This window comes from Copidosoma floridanum, unplaced genomic scaffold (assembly GCF_036245765.1).
Source record: "Copidosoma floridanum isolate Cflo_tuat_1 unplaced genomic scaffold, Cflo_Japanese_pri ptg000009l, whole genome shotgun sequence".
In the NCBI taxonomy this organism is placed as follows: Eukaryota; Metazoa; Arthropoda; class Insecta; order Hymenoptera; family Encyrtidae; genus Copidosoma; species Copidosoma floridanum.
Window position 1 is genome coordinate 6,612,017 of NW_028321886.1, and position 11,887 is coordinate 6,623,903.

The following is an 11,887-nucleotide window of genomic DNA, read 5'->3' on the forward strand; positions in this document are numbered from 1 at the left end:
TATACTACATATATATATATATATATATATATATATATATATATATATATATGCTATCATCATATACATTACGTATTGTAAATAGCGCGTTTTATCATTGTGTTACATAGTTCGTTCGCGGAATATATTTATTTTGTAATTACGGCAGCAGAGAAGAGTCCCACTCTTCCCCTTCATTAAGCTTTATTACTTCAATGTAATTAATACTATTAGTTTACGAATCAATTGTACAATTATTTATTTTTCTTTCGTTCTTCAAGAAAATGGGAAAATACATACATATATATATATATATATAACAAAAAAAAAAAAGGAGGAAGGCCGCCCCTAACGGTGGTGCGCTCTCGCTTTTCCGCGGGAATCAAGAAAAAAGTTATTCGGCGCTACTTTAAGACTGTTTTAACGATAAGAAGAAATCTGCATTGGCGGCAAACAGTTTTTTCGAGTATTTTCAAGCCAAATAATTTTTTTCCTGCTCATACAATATACATACATACGCACGAACGTATAAACTTAGTTACTTTTTTTTTTCCCCCGATCAAGGCAAAGTCAGTAGCCCTTACGATTATATCTTGTAACCAGATAATAATAATCATCTATTGATGTGCTGGAAAACAGGCAAGTTTTGTGTATACGTATGCATAAGGGTTCAAGGGTCGGTTCTGTTTTGTCCACGCGCTCGTAGTTAAGTATTTATTATTTTTTTTTTTTTTACGATTTTGTAGATACTTTTAACGGACATGGTGTTATCAAACTGTCAATTATAAAAGTTATCACGGAAAAGTATATTGATTATTTTTTCTTTTTTTTTTTTTTTTTTTTTTTTTTCTTATAAAAACGTTTTTCCCTGTTTTCCATTGTCACATATGATTCATTGTTATTTTTAAAATCCTTCAAGAGATTCCTTTTCATTTAGCTAGACCAATTTGTTATTTATATGATAATTGATAGGGCAAGCGTCATCGAAGCTAATTATAAATGAACAAACAAAAGGCTTACTTGATTTTGTTGTTTGAAATATGTTGTGTAAAAAAATTGTGGTACAATTCAAGTGTAAAATGCATTCAAAAGTGAAGTTTTGAAGAAAAATAAAAACATTACGTGCAGAAGTTGGAAGTATCATGGAAGAAAAGCCGCAATTCGTTGTAAATTATTATTTATTTTACCAAATAGCTTTTAAGGTGACGTTTTACCGAAAAAAATTATAGTATACATATAAATACACCCTATATATAATACGGAGTAAGCGTACATTACCCTACGTACCGAGGAACAAACAAAATCACGCAATCATACATTTAAGTTGCTACTTGGCACGTATACCTAAGTAATATACTAACGTAAACAATATGCAATAATAATAAATATTAAAAAAAAATATATATATAAAATTTGTCTTTACATTAATCACAAATTACCCTTTACCCTCGTATAATTGAAGATACTTGCATGTGTGGAAGGACCAAATTATGAAATATAAGTTTACAACTTGTTATGAATTTTTGGCATGATTTATTACATTATAGATATTACAAACTTTTCAATATTCTTAAAATTTTATATTAATTATCAAACAAAACACGAAGTTTTCATCAACATTTACATATCAAATACTGCACTTTAAACTGCATTGGAAGTCTCAAGAGTACACAAGTTAGTTTGAGCATTGTTGAAAGTATTATTTTGTCACCTTTTTGTTGTGAGGAACTTATTGATGAGCCTGTCCTGTAGCAGCAACTCCTGGTTGTTGCTGTTGATTTGAATCGTGCGACATGTCAGCTTGAGGATGATTTTGTGGAGGTAGTTGAGATGGAGGCTTTGGATCACTGGACACAGGAGGCTGTTGATTTGGCTGCTGTTGCTGCTGCTGTTGTTGTTGTTGATGTTGTTCTTGGTGATGCTGAGGCTGCTGCTGATGTTGTTCTTGTTGCTGCTGCTGATGATGCTCTTGTTGTTGTTGCTGCTGATGATGCTCTTGTTGTTGCTGTTGCTGCTGATGATGCTGCTGCTGCTGATGCTCCTGTTGTTGTTGCTGCTGATGATGCTCCTGTTGTTGTTGCTGCTGATGCTGTTGTGGCTGACCAGGTGGTTGGTTATATTGTTGTTGAACGATCTGTTGCTGTTGGAATTGCTGTTGGCTCGGAACTGGGGGAGCTTGTTGAAATTGTTGCTGAGGGACTGCGTTTTGTTGTGAAGGTAGCTGCTGGAACTGCTGGTGAGGAACTGCATTGTGAACTTCTGGAGATGGTACAGGCAGTGATTGTTGGAATTGTTGCTGAGGTACATGGTTTGGAACTCCTGGAGGTGGTTGGTAGTACTGTTGCTGAGGAATCTGATTTGCTGCCGCTTGATGCTGTTGATACTGTTGTGGTGGTGGAACATGTCCCACAGGTAGTTGTTGATTTGGATTGAAATTCTGCTGTGGTTGTACGTAGTTTATATCATTTGGATGATACTGGGGTTGTTGTGGAACGTGACCATATTGAGGTTGCATAGGGTGACCTTGCTGGTAATCTCCATGTGCTTGATTAAATTGATCAAAATGCTGTGGTGGTAAGTGACCAAATTGACCCTGTTGATGGTACTGTTGCTGTGGTATCTGTTGGTATTGTTGTTGTTGAACGTGCTGTGGAATCTCATTATGATACGGTGGAAACTGAAAAACATTTTAGTAACGTTATTATTTTTTAAATATTTTTTTGTATTTTTTTTTTTTTTAATAGTCATGCCAAATCAAAGATAATTCAGAAATGATACTACAGAGAAATAAGTAGAGGAAGAGTACACTAAACGTCGATAGGTATAGTGGTTTCTACAAACTTACTTGATGCTGCGCAGCTAATTGACTGGCATGTTCTGGTGACTAATGAAAAAAACAATGCACAAGCAAAATTAATAGCTCTAGTTACTAAGTATTAGCAAATATATTTGCAAACATGTGAAAATCTATACTAAAAAAAAATTTTTTTATTCATGAAATGAAAAGAAAAACATCCGATTTGGTTACTGGGAAGTTGTTTACGAAATAACATGCTCACTCAAAACAAGCAATATAAATATTTTATTTTACGTCATCTTACCAGTCCTCTAGCCAAGGCTTTCTCAAGTTCTTGTTTGTATTCTTCGTATTGTTGATCCGAGAATACTTGTTTTTGGTCAAGTGTTTCCCAACCAGGATCTTGATCAAATTCTTTTTTTGATGACTGTACTAAAAATTCTTTGTAACTGTATAAAGCAAAGAACATTATTGTTAGAATTTACTGGGTATTAATTTCAATCTTATCTTGATTTCATAGTTTTCCTGAACAAACAATTGATAAAAACTACTGAAGCCTTACCTAATGAGTCTATCCCCATTGGTATCAGCTTCTTTGAAGACGTGCTCCCTCATTCTCTCTAGTTCCTCAGTTTTTTCAACAGGATCAACTTCTGAATTTCCGTCTGGATAAAGTTTGTGTATTTCTCTAAGAAACATCGTTTTTAACTCATCTTCATCCCAAAAACCATTTCCATCCAAATCTTGTATGAGAAGCAAAATCATCAAACTAATTCTTACTTAAAATAGAACTATTACATTTATCACTTTAAAAACATACCATGCATGTGGAAAAATGCCTTTGGGTCGAATTCCTGATCTTTCATATGATCTTCTTCTTCCCAAACTTCTTCTAACTGCTTTTTGCTACCTGGATGATGTAACTAAAAAAAAATAAAATTTATTTATTTTCAACGAAATTTATAATTTGGAAATTTTGTAACAAAAGTAATTACTGGCTCGTGATCTTTATGTTTTTTTTCTTTTTCTTCAATTTCATGTTGATATATCTCTTTTTGTTGTTCAGTCATATCTAGAACAAAATTTTTTTAAACAAATTAAATTATTTAATATTTTTTACTTATGTAAAAATAATTTTCGAGTTTTCCTACTGTTCTTTTTTTGCTCTTCTTTATATTTTTTCTCCATTTCGTATTGCGTGAAGTTTTTTTTCCTCTTGTTATCTGCTTCCTCCAAATCTTGAATGGACTGTTATTAATTTACATTAATATCGGCTTTTGATTTCATATTTTAAGTGAAAATATTGTAGCAAACCTTTTGAATCAGTTTTTTAAGATCATTAATTTCAAAACTATGGGGATTATCTTGATCCAAGTGTTCGATATTTTTAGGAATTTTCATGTACTCTTTCTGAATGTGATTTTCCATTTCAAATTCATGTGTGGCTTCTTGCCTCAGTCTATTGAGTTCTTGCCTCTTTATTTCGTCTAATTTCGACCTAATATTGTGATTTACTAGATCCAAGTCGTATGCTATTTTTCCAGACTGTAAAGAAAATTTTTCATGGTCAACTTGAGGGGAAATAAAAATTTATTTTTTATTTTACAAAGAGTATACTTACGCGAATATCACTAGCATCTGTTTCCTCTAATCTCTTGCGAAAGTTATCATCGCCTTCTAGTGCTGTTACTATTTCTTTAAAATAACGTCCATACTCCAAATCCTGTAGAAATAATCAATTAAAAAATTTCTAGTTGTAAATATCTAGATGTATTAGTTTGCTTAATAAATACCAATCCTTCAAGGTGTTCAGTTTCATTTTCTGTTTCATTTTCCGTCTCTTTTTCCTTTTCTTTTGTAACAGGTGGAGCAACAGAACCTTGTAATAAAAGGAGTGCCACCAGCAATAATAATAATAATTTCATTTTCCTGCAAAAAAATCCCCGAGTCATTAATAAGCATTGTGGAAAAAAAATCGTTAAATGAATAGCAAAATAACATTGTAAAACGACATCGGAAGATATTAATTGACAGTAGTCGACACGTAGAATAAGTGCGATAAGCTTGTCTAGGTTACGTAGATATATTTACATTACACTACTATAGGGACTAGAAAGAGTGATGTGATGAAAAAAACAACAAAAATGTTTGGCCAATTTTTCATAAATATAAATGGTCATTGTTACATATGTACAGTGTGGAAGGAGTCAAATATTTGCGATAATTTTAACTTTTACGAATTTTGTAAACTATCGACTAATGCATATGTAACATTTGTCGAACGCATAAAAAAAAACACTATGATCTTAAGAAGAAAAAACCACCGTGTTTAGAAAATTTCAAATGAAAATGTGTAGCGAAACCTCAAAGGGCTTACTTGCTTATAGTCTGCATGAGTCAATGCAAGGCAGAAAAAGAGAAATTAAAACAAATACCTGAGTAAATGCAACAATCCACGCCCTTTTATTTTTCGCAGTAGAAATGCCTTTTCGTGTTTAGATTATGTATTTCCAACGACCAAACTGAGTTGGTGGAGGACATTAGCAGAAAACGAAAAGAAAGTATACGTAAGAAAACTTGTTTCCATATGCAGCAGACTCCGTTTCGTTCGTCAGGGGTGACCAAAACCAGATTTATATACCTCTTTTTTCTCAGTCAAAAGGTGGCGAAACTTGGAACTACATCATTGAGAGGCGCATTTCATCACTGCCTCGAGAGTTCCAACAGTGGCGCTTGCATCGAGTGTCAACAGTTGGAAAAGCTTCGTGATTGGTTGAAAAATTTACTAGCGACTGAATGATGTAGCCACTGGCGGTAGGTCTCATCATCTCATGTGACCAATGAGGTGCATTGAAAACGGTAACATATTTTAAAAAGCATTTTCTTTGTATTTACACTTGGCGTTTCTTTCAACTTTGAAATAATTTATATTTCGTCTACACGTTGTTGCCAAGGAGCACTCGAGGTTAATCTGAATCTATTAAAACATAACTATATTTATATTAGCTCTAATAGTTCAAATGTATATTCAGATATAACACATGTATGTTTCTGGGCAACTTTAGTTAATGAGTTTTTTTTATCACCTCGTGCTTTTACTTCATACGGAGCATTTATATTGACAAAACTATTTTTTCGTCCTCATTAAAAAGACGAAATTAATTCACCTTGCCTCATAGTGTCCCCTAAATGTAAGGATGACCAATTCTTGGACTAAATGATTTGGATATCGCAACAAAAGTGGCATCCTTTCTCACAATGATTATCCCCAGCTCTGCATCTCTCTCTCTTTCTCTGGACGAGAAAATTGAATTTGAAGAATGCAACGTTATATACCGAGTCCAAGAAGAGAGCGGTCCATTAACAGACACATGGACATCAGGTATGCGTGGATACGTCCCTCAGGGGAGGTCCCCTCCCTTCCCACGCGCTTGGGCCCTAGACGAGTGTCCTATCTCCCTCTCTTCCCTCGTATATATGCATGTACCGTCGTTTTCCTTGCGTTTAACGTCTCTTTGGCATACCTGCGGTGGCGTCGAATAGACTCGGCTCCACCCCTCATTGATGCCTGAACTACTTCCCCAAGATAATATACAACGACGAACGTCAACTCCACCCAAGCATGAGTTTTACCTTTTTTTCCACTTCTTTCCCTTTCTCTTTTCAGGGTGTATTCCGCAAATGCTGCCAGCAGTTAAGTTACGTAGGTCGTGGTAACGCCGCATGGTCGGGCGGCGCTAGCGTCAACCTGTACTAAACTGTCGGTGGGTTCCGCATGTCAACAAACTTTGATATTTTTTACTGTTTTCGCTCCCATGCCATCTGATATTTCGGAGTTTGTTGACATGCGGAACCCACCGACAGTTAGTACAGGTTGACGCTAGCGCCGCCCGACCATGCGGCGTTACCACGACCTACGTAACTTAACTGCTGGCAGCATTTGCGGAATACACCCTCAGTCAACTTCGAGGACTCGATTGGATCGCTTCCTAATCCTATATACTTACCAAAGTACGTCAAGCGCCGTTGATCCACATTTACAGTGTAACACGTGCGAGTGGATTGTTTGGTCGCGTCCACCGAGTCGTTGTACCAACTGACATTATTTGTTTATGTATTTGTTCGCGTGAGAGTAGTTTCAGTGCGTGGGTGTACGTTATTCGCGCGCGGTACATGGTTTTCAAAGGTATAGTACTCGACGAGGCGCTTCCAACGGTTCGAGCGCGCGAGCAAGTACGAAATGGTCCAAAGCGTGTGCGCGAAAATAACGCGTACGTGCCGTCGTTAACGCCGCCCGAGGGGACAAGAGCCGGGAAGTCGCTGATGACGAGGACCGGAGCGGAAGTGGCTAAATGCAATAATCCCATTTTATAAGGTAAATGAAGCACGCGGCAGGAGTGTACGTTATTATTCCTCTCTTTGGCAGTATGCGCGCTTTTGGGTACCTCTACAAATGCTGTACACTTTTTTTGCGATGAGCCCAACATGGACAATATTAATGATGATAACAATAATAATTGTAATTCATGTATCATGATACCGATGATATACCGTCATTGTAGAGGTTTCCACGCGCGTCAGAGCCAATTGTTAATTACGATTGCAACTGAAATATGTATGTACGATATTGTACAGATGAATAATAAAGGGGAAAGCGGGACAAATACTTTCAAGGATACGTTATCAATAACAACATTTTGTATAAATCTCCGATAGTTGGGATGGGCGACAAGTAAACTCTCTATCTCGTTGACTCTACTTGTATATGTCTCTTTATCTCGGTAGAGACGGCGATCGTTTTTTCGATCCAGAGGACAAGAACGACCGATCCAAGGGATTACCGATCTCGCGAATAGAGAACCAAACGCAAAACCACGAAACGAGCTAATCCACTTCCTCATAGTACCTATAATTATACGCGGGTCCCCCCTAAAGATCGGTAAGGGGGGGGGAAGGAAAAAATAAAAAGTAATTCGAAAACCAGTCTCTCCCTTCCCTCGAGATCGGCTCTGACCACCTCCAGCCTCCAGCCTCGCTGCGGCCAGTGAGAGGCGTTCTCCTTCTCTCCGCTTGCGGTGCGCCTTTTTCCTCATCCACCTCCTTCTTCTCCTGCACCAGCCGCCAGTGGTCCTCTCTCTCTCTCTCTGGCATTACACGACCGAGTCCACTTTGCCGATCGCTTCTCAGTCCAGCTTGGCTTGTTACCTAGCTCGTAACATTATTGACATAAACCAAAGAACCAACACCAAAAGCCTGCGAGAGTCAGTCCTGCGGTGGGATCGGCGATCCTCGAGCGCGTACAAAGTATAATGTCACACGGCGATCGCTCGCCATCGAGAATAACGTCGACGCGGGAGTGCCGGTGCTCGTGAGCACAAGTTGCAGATTTTCCCAGCCGGTTCTCTGTGCAGTGTACGTACTAGTGACAAGTGCTGACTGGGTGAATTATATCGTGCGGAATAAAGACAAAGACCTATACGCCTTTGGTACAAGTGGGGACAGCACGGAGTAACCGATCGTCCCGAACAGGTGCGTTGTATATTCTCACAGATTTGCAATCGATTGCGCAGATTTACCAACTATTATTAGCACGCCACTGCTCCAACTATCGCGACAATCGTTACATCCTTTGCCCGAGCGCGTGTGGTCAACCTGTTTTCTTGGTTCGTCGGATGTACACAGCGAAAAATCGATTCATCCCAAAGCGAACGACTGTAGCATATATAATACGTATGATTATCGAGCTCGGGGCGACATACCTAAGTATCATACTATACGATCGGTAGTGGAGTGGACGGCTTCGACGGGTATCTGTTTGTTTTCGCACGTGTTTCGCAATATTTTGCCAGCGAAGAGAAAGAGAGTGGCATTCAAGTCGATTCCGTATTTTACTATCTCACTCGTTCTGCTGTACATGGTAGAGGAGGTGGTACTCATCTATATACATGTACAGATGCAAAATGATACTTGTTACGTCGACTCGCGAACCATTGATTCTTCCCGATTCCTCCTATGAGATCGAAACACATCTCCACGATCTCGCTTTCTCTTCTGTACGGACATATTCATCGATGCTTTTAATCTCACATGTCCATCACATGGACAAAAAAATTGTTTTCTCCTTTAAACCTAACGATCGAAGAGTGTATAGTGCTTCGGTTGACCCGATCCGATCTACAAGTATTTTTCTCAAACTGCGTCGTGCACCACCAACAATCCCCAACAAAGTTAATAAATGCATGGGTATATATACATATATGTATACGAGGCGCCGACATTTTTCTCCGTTTAGTCATGCTCTCTCTCTATCTCTCTTGTTTTCTCGTTTATCCCTGCACGCGGGGCCAGACGATGGTACACACCTGACGTCGAGATTCAAGGAGGACAAACGCGCGCGAGCATAAAAAAAAAAAAAAAAAAGCTTATTCTTACATTATAGGTATAAGTACGTGAGGGTCGAGGAGCAGAGAGACGGAGGGGGATGGCTCCTGCGAAGCGTATAATTACATTTGTCCGAGAAATTACTATCTGTTGGGCTCAGCAAGATAATCGAGAGGGTGGCCATACTTTCTTACTTTGGACTTTGTTGATTATAGCTATAATTCCCAGGTACAATCAACAGGGACGCAGTTTCCAAAGTTTGCCGAATATATATATATGTACACAACGATACTCCCCGTTGTCCCTTTGGGTGGATCATACAAATTTATCTCTACGGATACGGAGGATAATAAAATCACCTGTCAGAGTGGCGCCACGTACACTTGGCGCTCAAAGTCATCGTTGCTGCATTGTATATATTCGACATTCGGTCCGGGGTACACACTGGCACACGTACTTTAGTGCCCATGTATATGATGTATATAAGCTGCACAACCCTTTTCATTGTTCGGGTGCATTGTGTATATCCAGGGGATTACGTGGAATGTAAATTTGTCGAGTGAACGTGCCGATCGCTCGGTTTCTCTCTCAGCGATAATAGTTCATATATAGTCAGAGCACTCGTATATACCACCGGAATCATTTCACGGAAAAGTGCGATACCCACACTCATTTTTAAAAAATCGCTTTTCAATTTTACAAGCTCGTTGAAAGCGACTGTCCTTATTTTTTCATCTCACGCCAAAGTATGCTTTGTTCCGCACGTAGGTGGTATACACGGGATATATAATACATAGTATGATAAAAAGGATATTTGTAAGACTATCCCTTCTGGCTATAAAAGAGGGTAAGCAAAACAATGTAGCGCTAATACCCTCGCAGAAGCAATGCAATCTAATTTTAGTTTATGACGCCGCGACTTTTTGAGAGCATGTGTTATCGATATATTTAAAATTGACCCTTTCAAGTACTATAGGTGTATCAAATGAAGAAAAATGTATGTCTCATGGGTATATACTATCGTACAGCATTTACTCACAAGCCAATGAATCGTTATGTCGACAGGAGCATAGGCGAAGTAAGGGGAAGAAAAAGAAGAAATACGTTTAAATGAGCCCCAGGATGGCCAACGACGTAGCAGCCTTGGCATCATCACCCGTGAGCCTGCTGGGCCTGACCGTTCTCCTCCTGTCCTCGTTTAATTGGAGCTACGCCTGCAACGAGGCTATATGCGCGAGCGTCGTGAGCAAGTGCATGCTCACCCAGAGCTGCAAGTGCGACCTCGTCTCGTGCACCTGCTGCAAGGACTGTTTCTCCTGTCTGTCGTATCTCTACGACGAGTGCTGCTCCTGCGTCGGTGGGTCCTCATTTTCGTATCGCCATCGCTTTTGGATTTGGCTACAATGTAGATTACCCATCGGTGTATTTTCTTGCAGATCTGTGCCCGAAGCCCAACGTCACGGACAGCCGGCTGAGCAAAAAATCCCACGTCGAGGAGTTTGGCGAGCCGATCCCCGGCCTCTTCCAAGCCCTCACTGCCGAGCCCGACCCCCACGAGAGGTGGCACACCTTCACGTACCCGGTCGACTTTAACATCACTCTGTTCTCACCCAAGCCGGACAAGGAGATTAAATACCGCATGAGTAAATCATCGTCAAGCAAGGACTTGTGTTGTAATTCTGAATCTAAATTTGTTTGTTTTTTTGTTTTTTTTGTTTTTCTTCCAGTGTCGGAGAACGACGAGACGCAGCTGAATCACCCGTTGAAGCCCAACGTGGTGACGTTCAATTGCTCGGTGGCTTACATATCGACGTGCACCTCGTGGGGTCAGTGCAAAAAGAGCTGCCAGAGCATGGGGGCGTCGAGTTACCGCTGGTTCCACGACGGCTGTTGCGAGTGCGTGGGCGACACGTGCATCAACTACGGCATCAACGAGTCCCGGTGCCAAAAGTGCCCCGTCGACAAGGAGGAGGAGCTCAAGGAGCAGTTCGACGATTACGGACAGGACGACGATTACTTGGGCAACGACGAGGTCGACTGAGTCCTCTTTGGCTACGTGGCTCTTGCTGCTTATTGTTTCTCGGTTGGTTGTTGCGTCGCGCTCGAATCGTCAACTCTCTCGAGAAATGGCTCGATCGGCGGTACTTGCGAGGAATGCCACTGTCGGCTGCTTTTATTATTCCTTTTGATATGAAAAACAAACAAATAAATACAACAACGATTCTCAGCTGTGCTTGACTTTATGTAACTCTGCGTGTTTCATACTTTGTTCAATACACGTTTTTAAGGATGTCTACAGTTGAGTATATACAGTTGGAAATCGAGTGGTATGCGACGGCCCGATACATATGGTATAATAGCCGCCAGGCGTCCCAAGGTTGTAACTTTTTTTAATTTTGTCGTCGATGAGTTGGATTTATTTTAATCGCGTAGTTAATTATTTGTATACTGTATAACTCTGTGCCATAAGGATTAAATTGTACATATATATGTATAGGATGTAAAAAAAAAAAAATTTTTTTTTTTCTTATTAAATGCCACATGTTTTTTACATGTTCTTCGTATCTGTAGTATGTATTAGTCTATTGTAAGTATAATTAGTAGAAACGAGGAAAAATTGTTTGAAACATTTTTTTTTTCTTTCTTTATTTTGTTAATATCTTTTTTTTATGTTCTTTCTCTCGTATATGAAAACATAAACGTACATTAAATGCCTATAATCCAAGTGTA

The 11,887-nt window shown here is 39.3% G+C and overlaps 2 protein-coding genes across 4 annotated transcripts; one reads left to right on the forward strand and one right to left on the reverse strand.

Annotated features, from left to right (window-relative positions):
* Positions 1-1,262: 1,262 nt before the first annotated feature.
* NUCB1 (Nucleobindin 1) lies at positions 1,263-5,439 on the reverse strand. Of its 2 annotated transcripts, XM_014348172.3 has the most exons (11): positions 5,212-5,438; positions 4,570-4,705; positions 4,398-4,499; positions 4,091-4,321; positions 3,928-4,024; positions 3,772-3,848; positions 3,597-3,699; positions 3,339-3,519; positions 3,081-3,225; positions 2,825-2,863; positions 1,264-2,656 (listed from the first exon to the last, which is right to left on the reverse strand). In XM_014348172.3, exons 2-11 carry the CDS (start codon positions 4,699-4,701, stop codon positions 1,709-1,711), a joined length of 2,055 nt encoding a protein of 684 aa, XP_014203658.2. In that variant the 5' UTR covers positions 4,702-4,705; positions 5,212-5,438; the 3' UTR covers positions 1,264-1,708. The 2 variants fall into 2 exon arrangements, with proteins under 2 accessions (XP_014203659.2, XP_014203658.2); XM_014348173.3 differs by lacking the exon at positions 2,825-2,863 and having other exon boundaries at positions 1,263-2,656; positions 5,212-5,439.
* Positions 5,440-6,751: 1,312 nt separating this feature from the next.
* On the forward strand, positions 6,752-11,829 carry LOC106635984 (twisted gastrulation protein homolog 1-A). 2 transcript variants are annotated; one of them, XM_089589591.1, is made up of 4 exons: positions 6,752-7,151; positions 10,223-10,514; positions 10,594-10,800; positions 10,885-11,829. In XM_089589591.1, exons 2-4 carry the CDS (start codon positions 10,268-10,270, stop codon positions 11,196-11,198), a joined length of 768 nt encoding a protein of 255 aa, XP_089445717.1. In that variant the 5' UTR covers positions 6,752-7,151; positions 10,223-10,267; the 3' UTR covers positions 11,199-11,829. The 2 variants fall into 2 exon arrangements, with proteins under 2 accessions (XP_089445717.1, XP_014203681.2); XM_014348195.2 differs by lacking the exon at positions 6,752-7,151 and adding an exon at positions 7,858-8,305.
* The last annotated feature ends 58 nt before the right edge of the window (positions 11,830-11,887 follow it).